This window comes from Hippichthys cyanospilos, chromosome 10 (genome assembly GCF_059441005.1).
Source record: "Hippichthys cyanospilos isolate Australia breed blue-spotted pipefish chromosome 10, RoL_Hcya_1.0, whole genome shotgun sequence".
NCBI classification, from domain to species: Eukaryota; Metazoa; Chordata; class Actinopteri; order Syngnathiformes; family Syngnathidae; genus Hippichthys; species Hippichthys cyanospilos.
The window spans coordinates 8,174,016-8,197,290 of NC_142378.1; the positions used below are offsets into that span (position 1 = coordinate 8,174,016).

General features: G+C 39.8%; 2 protein-coding genes across 6 annotated transcripts in view; both read right to left on the reverse strand.

Moving 5' to 3' along the window:
• Positions 1–282: 282 nt before the first annotated feature.
• use1 (unconventional SNARE in the ER 1 homolog (S. cerevisiae)) lies at positions 283–4,559 on the reverse strand. The gene is made up of 8 exons (XM_088425892.1): positions 4,442–4,559; positions 3,914–3,963; positions 3,628–3,706; positions 3,369–3,521; positions 3,215–3,230; positions 3,048–3,069; positions 2,785–2,956; positions 283–1,831 (listed from the first exon to the last, which is right to left on the reverse strand). The coding sequence occupies exons 1-8, from the start codon at positions 4,538–4,540 to the stop codon at positions 1,649–1,651; spliced, it is 774 nt and encodes a 257-aa protein (XP_088282018.1). The 5' UTR covers positions 4,541–4,559; the 3' UTR covers positions 283–1,648.
• A 661-nt stretch (positions 4,560–5,220) lies between these two features.
• Positions 5,221–23,275, reverse strand: part of myo9bl (myosin IXb-like) — a 52,652-nt gene continuing 34,597 nt past the window's right edge. The window contains exons 16-44 of one of the 5 annotated variants that reach the window (XM_088425458.1): positions 22,893–22,968; positions 22,428–22,520; positions 21,306–21,419; positions 20,694–20,733; positions 20,464–20,586; positions 20,311–20,391; positions 19,995–20,105; positions 19,773–19,898; positions 19,511–19,660; positions 18,341–18,501; positions 17,125–18,228; positions 16,929–17,004; positions 16,738–16,829; positions 16,290–16,408; positions 15,082–15,275; positions 14,879–14,986; positions 14,623–14,793; positions 14,505–14,546; positions 14,104–14,215; positions 13,950–14,023; positions 13,669–13,861; positions 13,438–13,566; positions 12,593–12,698; positions 12,377–12,508; positions 11,259–11,382; positions 11,046–11,096; positions 9,500–9,615; positions 9,271–9,410; positions 5,221–6,948 (exon numbers count right to left, since the gene is read on the reverse strand). In XM_088425458.1, the coding sequence (XP_088281584.1) occupies positions 6,398–6,948; positions 9,271–9,410; positions 9,500–9,615; positions 11,046–11,096; positions 11,259–11,382; positions 12,377–12,508; positions 12,593–12,698; positions 13,438–13,566; positions 13,669–13,861; positions 13,950–14,023; positions 14,104–14,215; positions 14,505–14,546; positions 14,623–14,793; positions 14,879–14,986; positions 15,082–15,275; positions 16,290–16,408; positions 16,738–16,829; positions 16,929–17,004; positions 17,125–18,228; positions 18,341–18,501; positions 19,511–19,660; positions 19,773–19,898; positions 19,995–20,105; positions 20,311–20,391; positions 20,464–20,586; positions 20,694–20,733; positions 21,306–21,419; positions 22,428–22,520; positions 22,893–22,968 (4,709 nt within the window). In that variant the 3' untranslated portion in view covers positions 5,221–6,397. The remainder of the gene's footprint in view (positions 6,949–9,270; positions 9,411–9,499; positions 9,616–11,045; positions 11,097–11,258; positions 11,383–12,376; positions 12,509–12,592; positions 12,699–13,437; positions 13,567–13,668; positions 13,862–13,949; positions 14,024–14,103; positions 14,216–14,504; positions 14,547–14,622; positions 14,794–14,878; positions 14,987–15,081; positions 15,276–16,289; positions 16,409–16,737; positions 16,830–16,928; positions 17,005–17,124; positions 18,229–18,340; positions 18,502–19,510; positions 19,661–19,772; positions 19,899–19,994; positions 20,106–20,310; positions 20,392–20,463; positions 20,587–20,693; positions 20,734–21,305; positions 21,420–22,427; positions 22,521–22,892; positions 22,969–23,275) is intronic. The other 4 variants (XM_088425459.1, XM_088425460.1, XM_088425461.1 and 1 more) reach the window with 4 other exon arrangements.

Genomic DNA, 23,275 nt, shown 5'->3' on the forward strand with positions numbered 1-23,275 from the left:
TAAAGGGACATTTTATGTTGAATATTTTTCTGTAGACACATATTTACTCATAATTGTTTTTTGAAAACAGGGCTAACTTCATGTTGATTATTTTTGTGGACAAATATTTATTAATAATTAAGGTAATGATTTATTTTGTGAACAGCTCTCTACTGTAATCCCAGAAGAGGATGCTTCATGTTTAATATTTTTCTGTGGACAAATACTTATTTATAATGATTTCTTTTTGAGAGCAGGTCTGACACCCAATGGTCTGACTTCCCAACCTTTGTCACAAACAGGTCACAATAAGTTACTTTATTAGGAAAATTAGCAACAAATTATAATGACTTGCAAAAAAAAATAAAAACGTGTGTTAAACCTTCTGTATAAAAAAAGAAAATCACATTAAAGACACCTCTAATAGCCATTTTTGACATTTGTCATGGCAACAAACCATGATAAGAAAGCTTCTGATTTTTGTTGGTTTTAAAGTTAGTGTCAGTTGATCAAGTATTGCACCAGAAGTTGCTTGAATTACTTTCAAAATAAGAGCATTGGCAGGAAGTGCAGTGCTATCTATTGCTGCCTTTTTGTTTCCTTTCAGAGTTTTGGACAGCATATGAAAAAAGCTAGGTTTTTATGATACAAAGAACACCATCATCACAGAAATGTATGGTAGCGACAATTTTTTTACTTCTCTTCCCAAGATTGCGTTTTATACAACGGAGGTGTGATTTTGGTTTTAAAATCACAAATACTTGCTGTTTGAAAATATGTGTGTGGACTCTCTATCGCCACTATATATATGAATAGATCTGTGACAAAGTAAATCTTAATTGTTTGAAACAAAAGTTAAGACTGGCAAGGTGATGTAAACTTTTTCTTCACCACTGCTCCACCTGCTGGATCGAGTGACTCAACGCCCAACTTGGCCTCAATGCAAGTGGACAGTAGTATCAAAACATTACCCAACTATAGCACAAACAGCTTTTTAAGTTTTTAGTTGTGCATTTCTATCACAGCAAGCTACAAATATAATATAGTAAACTGAACATCCATCAATGTTCAGTTTGGTTTATAGTGTTGCAGGTGGGCTGGAGTCTATACAAGCTAAGTTTGGGATTTTTACTAGTCAATCCCAGAACTTCCAACCACATAATTGAGACTTGTTTCTATGAACCAAACTGAATGTTTTTGAATGAATTAATCCGAAAAGATGTAAACGCCAAATTGAACCTCAAAAGTGTTGTGATGTAGACATGCTATTTACCGGGTCACTGTGCTGCATAAATGTAACATTATTATGGTTTTTGTATATGAGAGATAAATGAATACATCTCTCGATTTTGATCTCAATTAGATTGTGATGTTGCACTTGCAGTTTGGGGTGTAACAAAACTCAAGCACAAGCCACACTGCATTTGAAGTCTACAACAGTAGAAAAATACACTTTTGCTACATTATCTAGCACGTGTCCATGTATGAAAACCGGAATCAGACATGCTGAGGCGTTTGGACTAGTCCTAAGCATCTATTTATAATTGGTGTACAAAAAATACTGAAGTTAGATAGACCTTAAAGGTACCGTTGGAGCTGAGGTGATATACACACACACACAGATCTATGGAGAACTTTGGAAGTCTTTGTGGGGATTAAATGGGCGTCATCATCTGAGCCTGGGGAAGAGTCTGATGAAGAGGATCATGCTGATGAAAGTGAAAGAGACCAGGATGAGCATGAGCCACAGCACCCAGTTGACCGACTTTTTGGCGTGCTGCTCCAGACGCTCCGACTCGGTCTTCAGCTTCTCAAAGTTCAGGTCGGCCTGATGCATTGACTGGCCCAAAGTCTGCAGTGACAAATATGACACACCTCAATATAGAATATAGGGGAAAAAAAAAAGATCTTAAAGTAATCAGCAGTAGAGTTGCTGGTAAGGTATCCTCTCTAGTTGGTGCAGTTCTAATTTTAAAAAGTGTAATCCTACTGAACGCCTCTAAAACTAGCATAATAAACAAATTACTCCTCCCTACATTTACTTGAAAACTAAAAGCTTAGATATGCATGTGACTTTTTATAATCGTGAAATCCCAGCATGAATTTACTTTTTAAGGAAAAATAAACCCTATGTTTTTCAAGGTATAGAGGCAATTTTTCTTTTTAAGATGTGGTCTTATTTATTTCCACAACAAAATTCCAGAATAAAATGCATGATTTGAGAATCAATTAATAAACTTCAAAATCTATTTTAACATCAAGTTTACCTTGGAGAAATATTATTCTCAGTAGATTATGGATTTGGTTCCCTAATTAGGATTTTTTTGATTCATGTATTTTATTTTTTAGGAATTTATAATAACTGTACAAGTTTTGTTTTCCTTTACAGAGTTAGAAATGTCCAGATCCCGATTAATTGATTGAAAATTTGGACTGATCACATCATTTTGAGCTGATCAGAATCAGAGGGAATAAAAAAGTTAGGAATTTTTTTCTTCTTCTTCAAATTATTTACATGATTTTTTTCCTATTTTAATGACTAGAAAAAGTTCACAGATATTGCAAAAGGATATTGTCCAGAGGAAAAAAAAATAAAATACTGGTATGTAGTACATGCAACATATCCAGGAAGATTGGAAGTAAATACATCCAATTGAGGAGCGTTTAAATGTTTTAGGCTACTTGGCAAAATTTAAGACAATTTAAGCTTTTATTAAATGTGTGAAAAATATTAGAGAAATTGAAAACTTGTCTTATAGCACACCCTAGTGGCAAAAGCAGCTACTGTCTACTTGGCTTATGTACCTGATTGTCCTGTTTGATGATGCTCTGTGCAGCCAGAGTATTATTTTTTAAATTCCTGGCCAGGTTGAGCATATCCTCGGCTATCTTCTCCTGCAGGTTGTGCTGGTGCTGCAAAATGGCGTCCAGCTCTGCGGCCGACTGGCGCTCGTCCAGAGGCACGCCTCTGAGGCGCCTGCGTCAGACAACCAAACATTTTTTTAGTGTCAAATATTATTCCAATGAGGGCTTATGAACATATTTAGAAGCCTAGCGGAATCCTTTACCCTCTGTTTCGCAACTCTGCTTCTGTGGGAAACAAAACAAGACAAACAAAAACGGTGGGTTATGCAATCTAAATAATATATAACTGTATAAATAAGACTTTCGGTTGAGATACAAACCAGAGTTGAAGTGAGGCTACATTACAATTTCAATTAAAATCAGCATTTACCTGTGTTTGAAGAGTCCTGTAATGACAAGGTCCAAATAATAGATTAGTAAATAGATGCATTATATACCTTGAGAAATAGTTCCATAGAAGGCAAAGCATTGCATGTATATAGTAAGTTTTTTTGTGCGGTATTTTATGTCACAGTCATTCCTACCTTGCCAAGCAGCTCATCTCTCATCTCGCCCATACATCGGGCCTTGGTCTGAATGTGAACTGTTTTAGTGGCGGCCATCCGCTCATTGGCTATTGTGGGTGTTCGGCCTGGGGCGAGGAACTGATTGGCTAGAGCTTTTTCCGTTGGTGATGACTGTAGGAGAAGAGCCATGAATTTCCACTAATAATAAAAACACACACACACACACACACACACACACACACACACACACACACACACAAGTAGAATTGCCACTCACCAGTTTTTCAGCTTCTAAAAGGCCTTTGAGAAAATCCACCTTTCTTGTGTATTCTGCCAGCACTTCTGGGGTGGGTTTGCTGAGAAAGTAAACAAAATTGATGAAAAGAACAATATAATTTAAAGATTAGAGGCATTAGGGAGCTTTGACTGCATGTAAAAATGCACATGTCCGTAACATTTAATGTCGAAGCCAATACTGCAAACATTCAGGAAATCAATGGGTGAGTAAATGTTTGAATTAATATGATCACGTGGTACAAAAGAATGCAGTGGGATGGTGTCACCTCATGCTTTTCCTCAGAGCCACCAACATCTCCTCCAAGGCACCGACATACTGAAAAGTGCACACAAACAGCAATTGACTTTCACAGCCTGAGATGACACGTGTATTTTACAAAATTCATGAAATATAATACTGTCTAATATTGCTGGAGAAAAAGTTTCATTTCTATGACAATATCGATCAAAACCTAGCCTTATGCGACAGGTTTACTCGATAGTGAAGGATAATAGAAATGGTTGGTTATAACGTGATGTAAAGGAATGGCAATCAAAACAGATGTTATAAAAATAAAAACACGCCATTCTGGAGGAAAAAAAATGCGTGTTATGAAGTGCGTCAGCACATGCATTAATAATTACAGAATGTGAAAGTCTGCTGAAATCCAATGGCAGCTGTCTCAGCGACGACGTGGCTAACCGAGAGGCTAACTGCTCAAAAGCTAATAACAGTCATGCTAATTTTTGCCAATTACAGCGTAAAACAAACCACAAACACGTTCTTATCTCCCCCTATCATTGTGTTGCTTTACCTTTTCCAGTCTCCATTCAGTCTCGCCCCGTTTCTCCGAAGCAATTGACTCACAGCGAGACAATAACCTGACGAAGTTGATTTCCAATCTAGAAGCCATGATGAAGACGACTAGGCGTCGCGTTGACATGACGTCACAAAAGCGTCGGTGTTAATTTAACGTGAGCATTTTAACAAAAAAAACCCCCCAAAAACCTGAGCATTTTAACGAATTAACGGAAAACTTGCATATTCTAATCCAAATACATGAACACAAAATATGTATTATATTTTTTTCGAGTATGTTTCAGTCAGTCAGGCGAAAGCAGCTACATATCAGGTGTCCCCGCCACGGGATTAGTGTTTGTTTTGGTTTTCAAAATTTTAGAAACTCTTATTTATTTCGCCAATTATTGTGACATTTTCCTCCACATCGGTCTAACCGATGTTTTAACCAATAGATGACGCACTCCTGCTAGTGTGAGAAACTAAGTGGTCGTGCTCTGTTGAAATTGGACAATATGTGAAATGTCACTGATGTAAACATAGAATTTGACAAAATACTAAAAGCCTTACTTATGAACAAATCTTGGACGGGAACAGATTATACTTCAACATAATTTCCTAAAACTAAAAAGTCTTTGCAATCACAGTCAACTAGCATCACATGGTTTAAGTTTCATTGAATCTACTTACCTTGAATAAAATTGAAAGCTGAAATATCCTCACATCATTGTTGATTTGATGTTGTACAGAGCACAATGACGACTAACCCGAAATGAACACACAACAGCAGTGGGATATTTTACAAGCATCATGTTCTGTATTGTCATGTTAATACTAATAGTCATTACACTTGTTGCCATTCACTTCCAATAATACACTCTCTCTTACCACGCGACACATCTTGGCCAAACTCAAGGCAAATATCATTCAACAGCAGTCAGAGAGGAACATTAGTATTAAAAACAGAGTTGGCCAACGCAACTCTGCGGCAGAACATTCCTAAATGAAGCAACGTTCATTGTAGAAAAGTGAGGTCAAAGACCTCATGGCGTGATTTTTTCCTCCTGACGTGGTTTGTTCATTCTTTTTATAGGAAAAAAGTGGCGTGTGCTGCTCGCATCTCCCGTTGCTACGTGAGGGGAACATCATCCTATTTGATGTTTATTGTCCAGCAGGTCGAGTAGATGATGTGACAAGACACCTGTTACAATCGGACTTAACACAAAGACAATTTCTGGTTTTGTACTAATCAGGAACAGTGAGATCTAGAAAAACACTAAACATAACAGGTGAGCATCTACAACAGGAAGCTGTTTAGTTTCCTATCCCATTTCTGTATCTTTTGGAAGTTCACAGAGACTAGCAGAATATGACCTGAAATGACCACCAGCCAATCACAGGGCACATACTGTATAGCCAGATGACCATTTAAAATAAATTTCTGACTGCGCGAATGATCAACATCATCCGTGATTCCCGTTGAGGCCATTTTGGGTTTTAGAAAGTCTTCTATTGGCCATTCTGAATTTTAAAGAAGTATGCAGAACGTATTGCAAAAATGTTAATTTACAAATAAGCGTTTGTTGTTTCAAAGTTTTGTAGCTTTTCATTTTAAGAATGATACAAACACTCGTGGGACGTGAGTTCCTCAATCCTGCATGAACAAGACAATAAAAACAGTCATTTTCTATTATTAAGGCACAAGCTAGTATATTTCAGTGAGAGTGGGAGCCTCACTTTTTCATTCGGAGAACCATGAAATGACAAAGTGCACGAGGGAGCTTAGATTAGCACAAATGACACGGATAAGAAACTTGCTGGTCCAACCGTTAGGAGACCGTGCAATCTCTGCCCTGACCAAACTGTAAGTACAATATTGAAAAAAATATTACAAAAAAGGTGCATGGCAACATGTCCAGTTATAGTCAATTAGTCTCCACAGATTGTAAACCGTGTTAACGGTCCTCCTTGGTCAGACATCATTGTTCTTGTAAAGTATGTCTGGGTGAGAAGAACGTCTCTGGTCCTCTGATGCTGGCGTCTTGTTGAGCTGGTGCGGAGGACACAGTTCCGCCACGGAGATGGACGAGGAGGAAGCGGAAGGCGGGCAGGAGGAGAAATGGGTCAAAAGGTCACACTCGGGCTTGTCGATGTAGAGGGACTGGGTGCTGTCTTTGCGGCGGCCTGGTTGCTCCCTTCTTCTCCCCAAGTAGTGAAAAGAACACTTTCCGTGCGGGCAGGAAGCCCGTCTCAAACCCGAGCCCGCGGGCTGTGCGAGGACGCCCGGCGGCAGTTTCACCGTGTCCGGGATGACGGGGTTGCGACGTTGCAGCTGGCGCCTGAAGGGAACATTGGAGGGCTCGGAGGTGGAGGAGGAAGAGCTGGTCATGGAGGAGCAAGAGCCAGAAGAGGGGATTTCTCGCTGACACGCACATCCACCAGGGAGTGAGGGTCTCTGCGCCAGCTGGGATTGCATTGCTGGGTGCACTGGCCTGGATCTCCTCTGCTGAGGGCCAACTCCACCTGGAAAAGAACCAAGACATAGCATGAATATGGTTTTGTTATCACAAACAAGAATACAATGTCGATGGGCTAAGTGCACTAGTACAGAGGATCATGCAATCATGGTTCATGAATAAAATGTGGGAGGCTCATTAGGGAAAATATTTGACATGCAAAAGGGTTAATTATTGGATCAAATACAATCAACAGGTACTTCATTTTGTTAGGAATTTTTAATGCCACTTTTTTTCAGATTTTTATTTTACTCTTGAGATGTCACTGATGCTTTTAGTACTTTTGATAAACGAAATTTCCCACTTTCCTTACGATTTCATGAAATGAATGGAGGTTTTCTATCCTTCTGATTTGAAATGTGAAGTTCATGATCGTAAAAATGGTTCCAAAAGATCGGATGATACTAGTATCAGCTGCCATCACGATATCAGGCCGAAACAGATAGATTTGGTACACAAATATTATCAAATAGCTGACTCGGGGAGAATCCTTCCAGCTCCTGCTGTATTTCGTTTATCAACTCCAGAAGAGAGACTGTGTCACATCATCTGTTTTATTTTTGACTCAGCATCTGGAAAATTGTGTCACTAATAACAACGCGCGTCTGTGTAAAACCTAACAAAGACATGTTTTCCAAGGGAGACATTATAATATAGAAATAGTTGATCCATGTTCCAATCAATTTGCTCTTAATTTTATAATTAAACTGTATTGTTCCTGTCATGGCATTTAAATACGTTACATTAGATGAGGTAATCCAAATAGAAACCGGGTTGTACCTTCACATGCCCTAATTTGAGAAATGTTGATCAATAAAACTGTAGTAGCAGTTAAAAATGTAGTCTCACTTGAAGGTTCTGAAAAATGCATGGTGAATTTGAGCAACCACAAAAATACACCACACTAATTAATACATGTACCAACCAGACAATTACACAAAATGATAGGTGAAAGGATGAATTTGGCAACAGATCATTTTTTAATACAATTATTAAAAAAGAAAAGAAATATTACTCCTCTTTGAATTCAACTTCAAGCTCTAATTTGATTGTTAGGAAACCTCCACACCCGAAGAAGAAAATGAATCAGGGGAAGTAGGCATGCATTCTCAAACAGACTCATTTGATTAAGCAAGTATTTAATATTACAAAATGAATAAAGCATTATTTTTTCTTAGCTTTTCTCATTACATTCTCGCGTTTTCCCCTCGCAGCTTTAGGGTCATTACAATGAAAAAATAATCTTTTAAATTTAATTACAGTTGATTTGGCACTTCCAATGGACACAAACAAAACGTTCTTAGGTTGAAAGAGATGCTGAGAATTAAGAAGTATGAAAACGTTAGATATACTATATTTCTCAGAGTACAAGTCACATTTTTTCCCCCTTATTTTCAACTTCCATATTAGGGGGGTTGACTTAGTAGTAAGTAGTAAAGTAAGCTTGGGTGACTATCCCAAGTAAGATGATCAGCAAATTAATTCACTAGCCGTGGATGAGTATCGAGGATGTTTGAAGAAAAGATGAGGAGGAAGAAGATCACGTCCAGGAGTTACATCCATACATTAAAATGGAAGGTATTTGGCATGTCAGTTAGTGATGATGACTTTTAGAAAAAATAATATTCAGTTGTGTCAAAAAAAAAAGAAAGCAGGGAAACTTCAAATCTTTTTTTTTTTTTTTCAGCATTTGTGACTACGTGCCTTTGGAGGTGATTCAGGGCTATAAATAAACTCGATTGAGTGATAGATTGCCCCGCAGTCTTTTTTTAATTTCGGCTTCCCCCCTCCCCCCTAATAACCACCACAGTATGTTACTCGATATACGATGTAGAAATGCCTCTAAAAGTACAGTAATTTTGTCTCTTTAATAACACACACCATATGTTTAAACTAGACAATCATGATCTATGTAACCACTAAATTCGGGGGTAGACTTATAATCGCATTTTTGTCAAAGTCACCTAAATTGCAGTTAAAAAAAAAAGGAGGGGGGGTCGACTCAAAAGCGAGGTCGACTTGCACCCTGAGAAATACGGTATTTATACAGAGAAGAAATGTCTTCAGTGCATCCCATCATTTTCCTAGGGAAAATGTTAGTGCCTACTTCAGTGCCATGCATGCATAGACACAAACGACTGATCGCCCAACCTGCTTTGCTATAGAGCAGACGGCACCGCTCCCATCACCATCACTGGTCCAGACCTGCACCACAAAAGACAGGAAGGGTTCACCCCAGCGGCCCCGAGGTCTCGTCAGACACCCACAAGCGAGCAAGAGGGACATGGCAGGGCAGGACAGAAGAAAGAGACATTGAGAAAAAGCTCACCGTCGAGCTCCGAATTGTGGCTGGAAGAACGCTGCTGCTCGTCCAAGAGGCTTTCGGAGCTCAGCGAAGCTTCCGAGTCCAAGTTCTCCTGGTCTGATCCCGGCTGCTCCATCTCTGGTAAGCGGCAGGCCAGATCCACTCTGGAGATGACATCACACATAAGAGAATTCGGTCACAATGGCATCTACTGTATTTTTGACTCTGATAAAACTTGAGCAAGTGTGCGCACTTCTCCTGTTTGATGGACTTGATACGTTCCACCAAGTTCTTCTCAGCCTCCGAGTCAGAGTCCAGAGGCTCGTTCTCGGGGACAGCTTTGAGGTCCGAACTGACCTTTTCATGCACCTGCCACAGTGACACTGCATAGTTACAACCCATACAATCTACTATTTGGCCACATATTAAGTACAGTGGAACCTCTAAATTTGAACTTCAGCACCGTAAGCACAGAAAGCAGAGGTGTGCAAAGTATGGCCCGCTAAGTACAATCTGGCCAGCATTTTTGGAGAATTTTCTAGAAATTAAAAATAAAATGCCCTGCCCTGAACAAACTTATCACCCAATAGGAGAAGAGGGTTCCATTTCTCCAGAGTGATTCATCAAATTTTCAGATATATGAGTTGTACTATGTTAGAGTAGCCTTTACAAATACAATTTGCATTTTGGCAAGTTGAATATTTGTTAATTATTGTCACGTTGCAAATTTTAGCTATTTTATGGTATTTAAAGGGCTATTTTTCAAACTTAGCCATTTTCAAAAGCAAAAAGTCGATAAAATGACAACCATTATGTTTAATGTGCAACAAATACTTTTAAAAACCCATTTTGCCACCCGCCGTTCACTGCAAACAATATCCCTGATGCTAAGAGTTCAGAAAATGACCAATCAAAGCTCATCTGTTCTCTAGTTTTGTGATACTCGTAAGCAGCGTGTGAATAAGTGAATGGTTGTTTTTCTATGTTAAAGACTGGTACCACACCTCAAAAGTGAGAGAATAATTTGTTTTAAGTTTTCATATACTACCATCAACTTTTATTCACAATTGTATCAGTCAATAAAGGTTTTGTTATTGTGACACGTTTTACAGCTTAATTCCAACATTTGCTTTTGGAAAATCAATTTCAGAACACAAATTGCAGTTCCTCCAGTTCCAAGTTAAAGGTTCCGCTGTGTATTTTTCACGTGTTCAAATATGTATCGACATGCAGAAAATCAACTGGATGAGACTGTAAAACCAAATCTGAAAGAGAGAGGAGATGATGTTAGTAAAGAAACTAGCAGGTAGCTTGATAGGTTCATGCTTCTCCGCATCAGTCCTACAAATCTGTGAACAACAACTTACAAGCAACCAAAATAGCCGGACCAGATTCCCCTTTATGAAAAAGAATGATATGAGGACACGTTATGAAGGGAAGCCGTTCAGTAAGCAGCCAACCACTGAATATGACTCCTCGCTTTGATGTATAAGATAACATGCAAGATGTCTATATATATTTGCACTAATATCATGTCCTTTTAACAAGAACATACTTTCCTCGTAGAATAGCAACAGCCCCTGACCACAACCAACTACCAGAAACATGCAAACCACAACCAGTTAGTATGGACGAGGAGGAGGAGTATTAGGAATGAGGTGAGTCCAAATGACAAATAAAAAGAGGGCCTAGCATCGCCCACATCTATCATGCCGTGCACTTGCATGGCCAACAAAATAACATACTACAAGGCTACATCTGCTAATTCTACTAGACCAGGAGAACTGGATGATACATACCACAACTCCTTTGTAAGGAGCTGAGAACCTGAGAGGTAAATGCCAGAAGTGCTAAAGAGAGACAGGGAACATGGACGTTTAGTAAGGATACAGCCTTGGAACATCAGCATCTGGCGCTCATTGAGATTGGGGACTCATTTGTGCAGGGAGTTGCGAACACAAATTTTCAGAGAACGCTGAATGAAAGAAGCGCGAGATTTTTTATTTCCTCACCGTGTTCTGTCTCTTCAGTTTGAGCTGGTTGACAGCCAGAGCTTCGGCATACTCCAGCTGCTCGATCTCATCCATCTTTTCATTGTAGAGTCTGATCTGCTCACTGATTAGCATCTCCACGCACCTTCGGAAAAGAGACAGTTTTGCATATGTCTAACAGTTTTGCCACAGATTTCAGTCAAAGAAGTCAAAATTTGAAGGGGTACTTTACTTATGTAGCCATTTTCGACACAAGTTAATATTTTGTCGTAAATTAATAGTGAAACGAGTCCAAGTAAATCACGTACATCGAAAAAAAAAAGCTGGAGTCATTTGACCTCCTTATTGGTGTACACATCAGAAAAAATGTCAGGCTTGACAGTTGCCGTTCCTACTGATCACATTTGAGCAAATAATGCTGACTAAAAGTGCGTTTTCAGATGGGAAATTCACCTCACAAACCAAAATTTATGGAGATGAATTTGGAGAAAGAAAAAGGAAAGTAAATGTTGATCATCAATAAAAAAAGAAAAAAAAAAGGTAAAAGTTGGTCATTCATAATTAACTGGAAATGTTTTATTTGGTCTTCTGTGTCTAAATTTATTCTTCAACAAGTAAAAATGCTAATAACTTAAAAATAACTAAATAGCAATAACTGCAATTTTTCATTTTACAATTAATACCTAAAAAAAAACAAAACATTTTCCACATGCTATCAACTGAAAATGACATTACTTGCGGTTCAGGTAACAACCAACCAACCATTAATCGCAGCTTGATTCTTTTGACAAAAATATGTTTTAAAGGTATTACCTTTCCATGAAAAATGTGAAGTTATCAAATTAATTATAAACAAAATATTAACCTGAAAATGAAGATCATAGATATCTATAGAAACAAAAAGCGGCGCCAAAATCAAACCACACTATAATTCCTTTCAATTAACTAATCGTCTTGAAATACATATTTGATCATTACGTATAATAGGTTTGCATTTATGCTACTTTTCAAATATATTAAAAAAAAAAAAAATCTCATATACTCCCTGGAGTTCTTTTACACACTTCCAGTAGTAAGTCACCCCAAACGAGAAGCATTTCTGTAGTAATAAACAGGGGTTCCCTGTATTGTTGTCTTACGTGGTAGTCTTGGCAACGTCTTTCATACTAAGAAGCGGATCAGCACCATCTGGGCAGCGCAGGATGCACGGTGCAAAGACAATAGCCAAGGAGTTAGGAGACATGCGGTTGTGAGCTTCCTCTTTACACACCCTGCAAGGACACGGAGAACATATAAATATGCTAACAACCTTGAAGATATTTTTAAAACGAATAAAAACAGGAGAAAATTTAGACCTGACGAGGTGGAAGACAAGCCTCTCCAGTGTGTTGAAGTTTGCCGTTGGAAGCTCGTCCAGCACTTTGTAGATGGCATAGAGCTGCTCCTGCTTTTCTGGCAGCTCTGAATGTGAAAGAAGGCAATAAAACATTATTCAGGAAAAACATGTTGAGACGATAACATCTTAGCGTTAGCATTTCAAGTGCAGGGACAGGTATGAAAATTTCAAATATGTGCGGTTTTAACTACCGGTTGGCAACCTGTGGTTTACTGTTTATAAGAAAATGATTCTTTTGTATTTAGCCATGACACACTGCTTCTCACGTTTGTGGTGTGCGTAACATGAACCAAACACATTTTGTTATAATACGACACACTGGAGCATTTATGCAATTCTGAAAACCTCACGGAAGTGTGTAGTCCAATTGTTACACTGTACAATGTACATTGCTACACTGCTGACTCTCTGCATGCACCTCGTTTGAATTAATAAGTGAAAGTTCAATATCTCAGCTATTTTTAAAAACTTTAATTAAAAAAAAAGCTTTCGGGTCCTAGGAATAGGCAAAAGTTTATTTTAATTTAACTTTTTAAAACATGATGATGACAATGGGAGTGCCCTGAATTTTTTTTTAGAATTTTAATAAAGGTGTTCAGTTTTAACTGAAAACAAATATTGCCAAATGTCGGTTATTGGTATCCTCGACCACTAATAATCAGCATAAGCCCCTAAAAAGGGGAGAAAAAAACAAACATATCGGGCAATCTATTTTAGAGTGGTTACCTGAAGACCTGAAATGATAGGAAATGGGTTGCGCTCATGGAAATATACTAAGAAATTCCACCTTTGTCTCCTTCTCACCTACTGCATGCAGGAAGTCATTATAATATGTGAAGGTCATCAGTGGGTCTGGCAGCTCCCTCAGCCACTGTTTCACCAGGCCTGTAACTGTGTGGATGGGGTAGTCTTCAAGGCACACGAGGTGGGGATCTTTAAAAATAAAGAAATAAATTCAGCGTATTGATAGCAATATGTATACATTTCCCAATAAAAATGAACTTGACGGGAAGAGCCCCAGCTTCAATACGCTACCCGTCTCCAGTCGCTGGTGCAACTCTTTCATGCGGTTGGCTGAGCCAGACTTGCGATAGATGCCCTCGGTATAAAGGCCCTGCATCTCCACGTGTTCCAGCATCATCTCCAGAACCATGGGAACGGGGTTCTTCTCACTCACCAGATGACCCACTCGCACACCAAAGTGCTGACCACCAGACTCTTCGTCGCTCTGATGGATTCACCCAGACATTCACTCAAACAGCTTCACTTCGCCCCACAATCTGAAGTGCATTTCTCATTAGAAGCTTTACACATACCTTTTTGGCACAGAAAGTAGAGCAGTCTGTGACTATTTTATTCAGGCACTTTTTGTGGCACACCATCTTACAATCTGTAAAAAAGAATTGTCAACATTCATGCATCTTTTTTTTTTTTTTTTAACTCTGCAATTAATTGTGATTTAAGACTCACAGCTACACATGTAGGCCTTCTCCATTCCCCAGATGTAAGAAGTGCACTGGTCACATGACTGCATAATGCTGACCTGATAGTTGACGAACACATGACCCAGGGGGCTCTCCATCTGACAAGGCAGATGGAAACCATTAGAAATCGTTACCGCAATCAAGATTTGAGTCATCACTGATTAATGAGGTAAAATAAAAACAAGCATGTAAATAGTACTAATTCAAATGAATTTAATTAGACATAAAAGTTGCTTTTTGTTTTCCATTCAATACTACTGTGATGGATAATTTTTGCGGGTCTCAATTAATGAATATTTACTCAATACCATGCAGTAATAACGATAATACATCTATGCTTTCTTTCTGACTACATGAAATGTGACTGACGTGAATGGCTCCACTTACACTTTTCTCTTTTTTTCGTCGCTTCTTCCGAGCTTTAGCAGGCTGAAATGAACATAAATGTGCATTATTCCTCAGTCTTTGACGCAATATGAGTAAACGCGAGTTTGTCTTTTACCACCTTGGCAGGCTCAGCTTCCTCTTTCTTGATCTCCCCTCGAATGAATCCATCAAGCACCGACTGAAACAGGTTGACCACAAGCTGGACTTCGCCTTTCTGCTTGTCACCGGCCAGGTGGATCACTCTGTTCTGGTAGCCTGTCATCAGACCTTTGTAGCCAATTGTTGGTTTCTAGTTTGAATTAACATGAGAGGAATTGAGGGAGACGAAAAGGCAGAGAGAAAAAACTCATTTGGCACATGGGGAAAAGACTTACAGGGAGAGAATACATGGCTTTAATCGTCTCTCTGAACTGCATGGTAGCTTCTACAAAGATGGCCTCTGTGGCCGACAGCGATTTCCCCCTGGAGCGGAAATCATTGACCTAAAGGAAGCACAAAATAAAGGTTTTCATTTTTGTTGAAATATTGTACCGTTAGTTCTTATATGAAGAAGGCAAGCTATTTCATGACTATGTACCTGGTTCCCCAAAAACTCGTCAAGGTGCCGCAACTCATTGGCATTGGTGATCTCCCGATCCAGCGAAGCGTTCCATTGCTCAGAGACGCGTGTGGCACGGCTAATCTTGATGGTGGGGTTACGGCCCAAGCTTTTATTGGCACGCTCTCCTTGGGGCTGGGATAAATGTCTCAGCGGGTATCCAGACGCTGGGGCTAAGTGACGGAAAGAATGTTTGCATATTTGTCGTTACAAAAAGCAATCATTTGCGTGATGAAAAGATTCCTTCCAAATTCTCAGGCTCAAATTGGATTCAGAACACTTGGAGGAAACCTAATCTGTTTTCACTTGGCCTGCTGCTAAAACGGTCAATGTTTTCTAAGAAAGCAAGTGGGAGGATTAGTTCAAACCCCGCGAATAATAACGATAATTCATCTATGCTTTCTTTCTGACTACATGAAGTGTGACTGACGTGAATGGCACAAGTCGAACAGAAAGAAAACTCAAATCATACCAGAATTATGTAAATTTGGAGCCCCACAATTTTTTGAACATTTGTCAATCCTGTTTGGGGAAAAATATGCTCATGTATGGACGTATGGAGTTGCCAATGTGGACTAAATATTTATTAACTGGCTAACTCATTAGAACATGCGTCCAACTAGGTTCACACATATGTGTAAGTACATTTGGACACTTGTGATGACACCTGTCTTGAATGATGTCAGCTCCCCAGAATAAAAACAGTGTCAAAAACCCGACAAGGCAATGGAAGAGTTCACATTTAGCCTCTGTGAACTTAAGGTCGCCATATTAAAAGGTCACACGATTAACGCGACTCCAAGCAAAATTCCTAAAATTCCATTTTTAATACAAGCACAAAGGCTGCTGTACGTGGGTGACCACAGAAATGGGAATTGAACTTATTTCGAAAGAGGTCCTAGCTACTTTGTCCTATGTGTGTGTGTTTGAAAATGACTGCTGAAGATGTGCAAATCTGGAAACTATTTTATATTGAACTGTGGAAATGGTGTTTCACTGTTTTTAAACATTTCAGTTTGGAGTCTGGAATTATGGGGTAACTAATAAGAAATATGTGCTGCTCAAATGTGTTTCATCTTCATCAGCTATGGTAAGAGTTAACAGTCTTGTAAAGTCTCTCACCACCATGAATCACATTAGTAAAAAACTCAACAAGGCCTAATAGGATATAAAGTATGAAGACTTGCCTTCCCCTCCTGTTGGCTTGTCATTGAGAATCTGTGCAAGTGTCAACTCTCCATTGTCAGGAGTGTGAGGCTCCTTGTGCGGTCGCTTTTTCAAGATCTTGCTGAAGAACCCACCTGGCCTAAAGGATGACATTCAGATTCTTAAAAGTCCTTATTTAGCAGACATTTAATATCATATAAACGCCAGTATTAGCATGTCACGAAAGTACAAATCCATTTTTTTAAAATACATTCATTGAGCTATTAGTGTCAGAACAAACCGAGAACATTTATTATAAGCTATTAGAGAGATGTGATGTCAGTGAAATGTTTTTATTATGAATTTCCATCACATCACACACACAAAAACATCTGGTGCTAGCAGATGCCGTGTTCCAATTAGGAGATCATTCAAAAACAGCTTAATCAACATTGACATGCTTGTGAGTCTTCTTTTGAACACAGTTACCTGTCCGGCGTGGATGGGGTGGACAGGGTTGAGTCCTCCTGGTTTCTCCTCCTGATGGAGGTTCCTTTGAAGCTCTCTGGAGACAGCATCATCTGCAGAGGACAAATAAATTGAATTTATATTGCACATGTTTAGGATATAGGGAGGATGACACTGGTGATTTTTTTTTTTTTTAATGGGACAACAACTACCTCTCGGGTTAAAAGAGCACCCGCACCCTCAGAACATGGAGACAAACTGTCGATTGAGGAGGAAGCTGTTTGACTCCTGCAAGAAAAATATCATATAATAATATAGGCATGGATGCATTTCATTTTTTTGAAAAAGTTCAAGTTGAAGCATAACAGAGAGCTAAACATTAGAATCAAACTTAAACAGGAAACGTACAGCGGCTGCTTTGTCCTTCTGTCCTCTACGTTGTGAGATGGAGGTGAGTGTTCTCCATTGCTCTTCTCCAACTTCTCTTTGATTGGACCATGACTGCGCTGCAGACTCAAAACTCCACCATCAGCTACGCTTTTCCCACGCGCAGAGTCAACCGGTTGCAGTGATAACGTAGTTGGACGAACAGCAACGGATTGCGAAGATGTTTTGGTATCCTTCTTCACTCCTTTTTCTTCCTTCATCTTCCATGCCACAAATGTATACTGATCAAGCTCCTTGCTGTCGGCCCGTTCTCTTTGCTTTGATGTCTCGGGCGTTTTGCTCTTTGGAGGAGAGGTTTCATCCACGCTAGTTCCTAAGGATGAGGCAGCCCGTAAAGTCTCTCTCTGGTTATGCTCCAAGCCTCTGCGTCTCCTCTGTTCTCTCTTCTCTTGACTTTTTGATACCTGGGCCTTGGCTACAGGACAGGGTAGTTTATGCTCAGAATGAGATATCATAGAAGTCGAGCTAACAGAAGAATTGGGTGGAGGGATGTTAGAGGAGTCACCGATAGAAGAAGACTCATGATTTGTAAACTCATCAAGCTGAGGACCAGCCTCAACTAAAGTACCGTTGGTCTCGAATCCAGACCTGAGAGGTAAGTGTTCAAAATCTCTTTGTTGTGCTTGGGGTGGCCATTCATCCTCGTCCTCGTCTTCATCCTTACCCTGTTCCTCCGTTGTGTGAGAGCTTGATGCAACCTCCCCCTCATTCTCTGGCTCCTGCTCCGGCAGGCTGTCATCCAGCATCTCCTCTGTGACCAGTTCTATATCTGGATCCTCTCTTGTTTGAGGTTCCTTTGCGGGTTTCATTTGTCCTCGCTCTATTTCTTTCACTTCCAATGCAGCCTGAGCTTCCAGAGCTTTCCTGGTTGCCTCTTCCTCTTCCCTCCTCCTTTTTTCCTCTTCTTCAGCCTTTCTTTTTTCCTCGGCCGCCTCCATTCTTAATCTCATTTCCTCTTCTTCCTGTCGCCTCCTTTCCTCCTCTTCCTCCTGACGCCTCCTTTCCTCTTCAGCCTTCTTCATTTCTTCCTCCTTTCTGCGTCGATCCTCACGCATGGAGTGGCACCTGGAATCATCAAGTTTTTATTCATGATTGCATTTTCTTCATCGCGTCTCCGTTAAATTGCAAAAAACGTAAGTCAGTGCTTCCCCCACTAGCGTGTCGAGCAGCTTGTTACCTTCTTCGTGCAGAGTGCCCTCTGACAAGGGCTTGTATCTTGGTGACACCTTGTCTTTGGCGATGATAAGTTGACCTTTGATGGTGCCCTCTCCAGACAGCCTGGATTAGGGTGGCAGCCCGTCGCCTTTGCTCATCTTTGCAGTACCTTCGCCATGAGCGCTTAGGAGGCAGAACAAAGCGGTGTTATAATAAGAGAGATTTTTCATTTCAACTTTTTGGAGATTTTAACCATGTTACAATGTTGATTTCTTACCCTAAAGAGCTAGGGTTATTTCCCTTCAATGATTAATTTCTAAGTAAGACTAAGTACATATCACTCTCATCCATGTCTTTTTGTTTTGGTTCTGGAGTTGAGCGGAGTTACTTGCAGTGAGTCGGCAAGTAAAGAGTTATGTTTCATTTATTAGTTACACTGTTTTACTGTAGAAAATGCCAACGTGACCAAGTTTGGGAGAACACAGCTACACAAACAACGTCAGTAGTAAATAATTCACTCACAGGTGGAACTAGTATTATGAATACTGGCTTCCCACGGGTACTAATTTCATAGGAAGAATGGCTCGGAGTGTGTGCAGCCTCCTGACACGGTTTTGGATTATAAAATCAGTAAAATGCCTGTTTGGCTCCTACATTCACTCCGCTGGGGTAGTCTCCAGCATTAGGATTAGCGCTCAAGAGGATAGATGGATGGATGAATGTTCCATGGTCAGCTGGTATTGAATGATGTCATGAAGGGGGCGAAGCTCCCCGTGGTGCGACTTGAGTAAACAGGAAGTTTTATTTTATGGTTAGAGGTATCAGTACCATAAAACTCCTATTTAATAAGAAATTAAATTGACAATTTGCCAAATGTAATTTATACGAATATATTTCACTGTGGAAAGTTTAAAATATGATATGGGCCCTTCAAAATAAACCCCAAAAGCTCATGTATGAAATTAATTGACAGAAGAAATTTTGTACTAATTAGTTTTAGTTTTTTAAATGCAAAATAGTTTCAATTAGTTTTTTTAAAAGCTCTCTCATTTTAATTAATTTTCTTAACAAAGATGTTTATTTAAATTTTTGTTGTATCATTAATTTTCCTTAAGTATAATGACCTTGGAAGAAATTGAGAATTTCAATATCAATTTAAGGGTGAGGGAGGAAATGCATCATTTGATTTTACCTGGATGATGACCGCTGACCGTCTCATATCCAGAAACTCCTTCCGCTGTAGGCGAACTTTGAACCAGCGCTGCAAAAAGATAATCTTGTGCATCACATCCTTGTGCAGCGTGTCCTGCAGCTGTTGCCGCTCCAGTTCTTTCAAAAACACCTGAATAGATTGCAAAAGATAAAATTTACAATTTTGCATGCTCAGTATCGTTAAACACATATGCAGATGAAAAATAATCATTCCAATATCACCTTACTATTTAAGAGATTACCTTTGTTTTGCCAATCTGGTATGTGGTGGGATCCAAACCCATCTTCTTGTCAAGCAAAGCAGAAATGTCTTCCTTACAGGCGCTGGCGTCTTTTGGCAGCAAAACCCTGAACTGCTCCAAGAATTCCTACAGACAATAACACAACGAACCCAAACACACAGACTTACTATTTACAAACATCATTCGCAAGTCACATCTGGGAAGAGTAAACCCCACTTTTACCTGGAATGTGTATTTAGCCCCGTAGCCGGACCTTCTGATTCGAACGGTTTCCAGCATTCCGGTGTAACGGAGCTGCTGAAGCACCAAGGCCTCGTCTAGATACATCTCTTTCTGCTCATTCACAAGCAGAAATTCAAATAACAATAAATGTGAGAAATAGGAAGGCATTTCATGTGCAACTAATGGACAACTGTGAAGATTTCCTTTTCATTCAAAGCAAGTAATACTTGAATGTGAACTTTGATTTGTATTCTTTCAGACTGGGGCAAAATAGAAACAACAGACATTCAATAATAAGACACAAGTAATTTCTAACCTTCTCGGCATTGGAGCGGATACAGCGGATGAAGAAAGGCTCTGCCCTGTTCAGTGTTTCCAAGAGTTTGGTCAGCGATGTCTATTAAAATGAATAAATAAAAACAGTTAGGGAGTAAACGGTTAATTTTTGAAGCTCTTAGGGCAATATTACCTGAAACTGGGCACTGATGCTGGGTGGCTTCTTCTTTTTATGTAGATGTAGAAGTGACTTGGTGGTGCGGTCGTGTAGGGTTAGGCTTACAATGAACTTCAGGGATCGAGAATCCAAAAGATTCTGCAAAGGGAGAGAAAACGTTTTCTCAAAAACATTGATTTGGTAGAAAACGTACAAGGAAGCCAAGCTCTAAACAAAGCAAAAGCATTTAAGTCATTTTTTGATACCTTGGGGATGATCTGTTTTTGTTTAGTTCCCTTGTTTTTCCTAAAAGGAAAACAAAATAAAGGGTGAGTGTAGAGACTACAGAAAGAAGTGTGGAGGTGGAGTGAAGTCAGGTTAGTAGAGACTTCTTCATGCACTCTCAAGTCAGTCATGAATTGCAGGGTTGCACATGACAGAGTTAATGACAGCTCGGCTGGAATGAACGAGGGTAAGAATGACAGCAAGGAAGAGGACGTGATTAGTTTACAGCAAGAGATGGGGTGTCAAATTTACCCACAAGACCATCGGCAGACACGGACATGCTCGCTTGCTACCGGCACTACTTATGCACAACATATCCATATTCAGTGTCACGTTCCTAGAACTGACATGACATGCTCAAAGGCCACTGCTTCTCACATGCCTTTTGATTATTCATGCCATTTATGACTCAAGGCATTTCAGTTGCAACCTTCAAGGAATTAAGCTCTACAAACACTATCGATAAAACAGGAAGCTTGTTGCTTTTCATGTTTTCATTCGATTCAGTCACGTGACATGTCACTTTCCCTGAGCTGACTGCACTGATTTTTTTTGGCGAGCTTCGACACCACCCAGTCTGTCTGCAGACTCACTGGAGGACATGTCGAGGGAAGCGGAGACGACCCCAGGACTGCAGCAGCTTGCGAGGGTCCTCACCATCCAGCTGCAAGTTCTTAATGGAGCTGATGATCTGCGCATGCATGTCTCTGATCACACGACAGACACAAAGATACACAGTGTGGACGGAGAAATTGGGGAAGCGATGTAAAAAAAAAAAAAAAAAAAAAAAAAAGAAAGAGGGATGACAACCAAGGTGTAAAAAACCCAAACACCTCAGAGGAAAACACACCAACAGTTTACCCAAGATGAAAACACACAAAGGCATGATAGTTGAGTTGATGCATACTCCCACTGTTCGTGTTTATTTACAAGGAGCAGACTGAACCACCCAACTATGATGCCATATCCCCCAGAAGAAAAAAAACACACAGAGGGAATGGCTTGGTGGGGTACTAATCACACCCATGTTGCTGCAAATGTAGTAAACATGCATAGGGCTGCCTATCTGGTTCCATGCTGGAGGGACGGAAAGTTATTTGTGTCGATTTCATCCAAATTATTGGGCTGAATCAGTGAGGTTAATTAATACTGACACTTATTGCAGAGCTGGTTCATGCAATACTTTTCTATACTTACCATGTGTGAGCATAAAAAGCAAAAGACAGGCAGGAAAGGAATGGGCAACATACAATTCTCACTGAATAGTGAACCCAACAACCTCTGTATTGTAATAGCAAATCTTGAATCAGTTAGCAATGAACCGTGATGCTCGAACACCAGAGGTAAAGGGTTTATACTTGGGATTTGTCTTAAAATATTCTTCATGTTCTGTTCTATTCTTTTTTATTTCAACAAGGAATTTGTATGCGTAAGAATACATTCTTTCAGCGCGCCACAGTTGGTGAATGTAACTTTGGCTTCACATCTTTATGTGCTTGACCACAGTAATAAGTGAATGGAGGTCTTTCTAGGATTATTGTTGCATAGCAGAGGAACAATAATTATTACAAGCATGTCATTCTTTCATTGTGTCTTTTTTTTAAATTTATTTTTACCTGTTGCCCAAAACAAGCATGTGTCTTTCCTTCCTGCCTGCCTGCTTGTCTGGCCTCACACATTGAGCCACTTCTCCTGTCCATTCTTCCTTCACTTACTTTTTATTCTCATAGCTAGCAAAGATGTCTTCAAAGGCCTCTAGAGGGCGCTCCTCTGAGTGATCAAAGTAGAAATCGAGCATAGACGCTCTTCTGCGGAGGGGAGAGAGCCACACACACACGGTGGTCACCAAAAAGGTGTCAAGCAGGAAAGGAGAGTGCCGGGTTTGTGAGTATGTCCCTCTTCAGCTCTTCCCATACCACAGAGCAAATCAGAAGGCAACATACAGCATCAAACAGACAATGACTTCAGGACGGCTGAATTTTGTTCTACGTTCAGGAAACTTAAACTCTGAAGATTGGATGGGGGCGGGGTGTAAAACGTGAGAGCGAAAGGCACACCACAGTTACTCGGCTGTCCCCAACAAGAAAAAGATTGGACGGTTAGAAAACCAGTTCAACAACAAGCTGATATGATCATACTCTGTTTGTAATTCACATACTATACAGTACATCTGTCCTTACTTGTACATTCTCTCCACTGGAGCATTGGCCCGTTGGATCTCTCCCAGTGGAGTTCTGCAAGTTGGACGCACAACACCTACAAGACAGGAAAAAATAAACACAAAATGATGTTAATAAAATAGAGGCGGCAGTGTTGTCATAGCTGTAATAGTCACTGTTTTCATAATGGTCATGTGCTTGTCATTTTTTATCATTTTTATGTATTCATCACCTGTCATATGAGGCCCTGTATTTACTGTAGAGACAGGTTTAGTCCTTGTTGTATAGTCGCCAAGCAGTTGCTATTGTTCTTTAAATTTGATTTATATGAGGTCATGGGATTGATGTCCAACAATATTAAAGCTTTACTCTTAAGTTCTCAGTGAGATGTCAGATGTCAGATC

Bases quoted from the DNA above. Each gene is read 5' to 3' on its own strand.
- use1 (XM_088425892.1), bottom strand. From the start codon at position 4,540: ATGGCTTCTAGATTGGAAATCAACTTCGTCAGGTTATTGTCTCGCTGT. The intron at 3,707-3,913 runs GTGACACCATCC...TTACTTTCTCAG, and splicing joins GCTCTGAGGAAAAGCATGAG to CAAACCCACCCCAGAAGTGC. The intron at 1,832-2,784 runs GTACATAAGCCA...TTGTCACTGCAG, and splicing joins TCATCAAACAGGACAATCAG to ACTTTGGGCCAGTCAATGCA.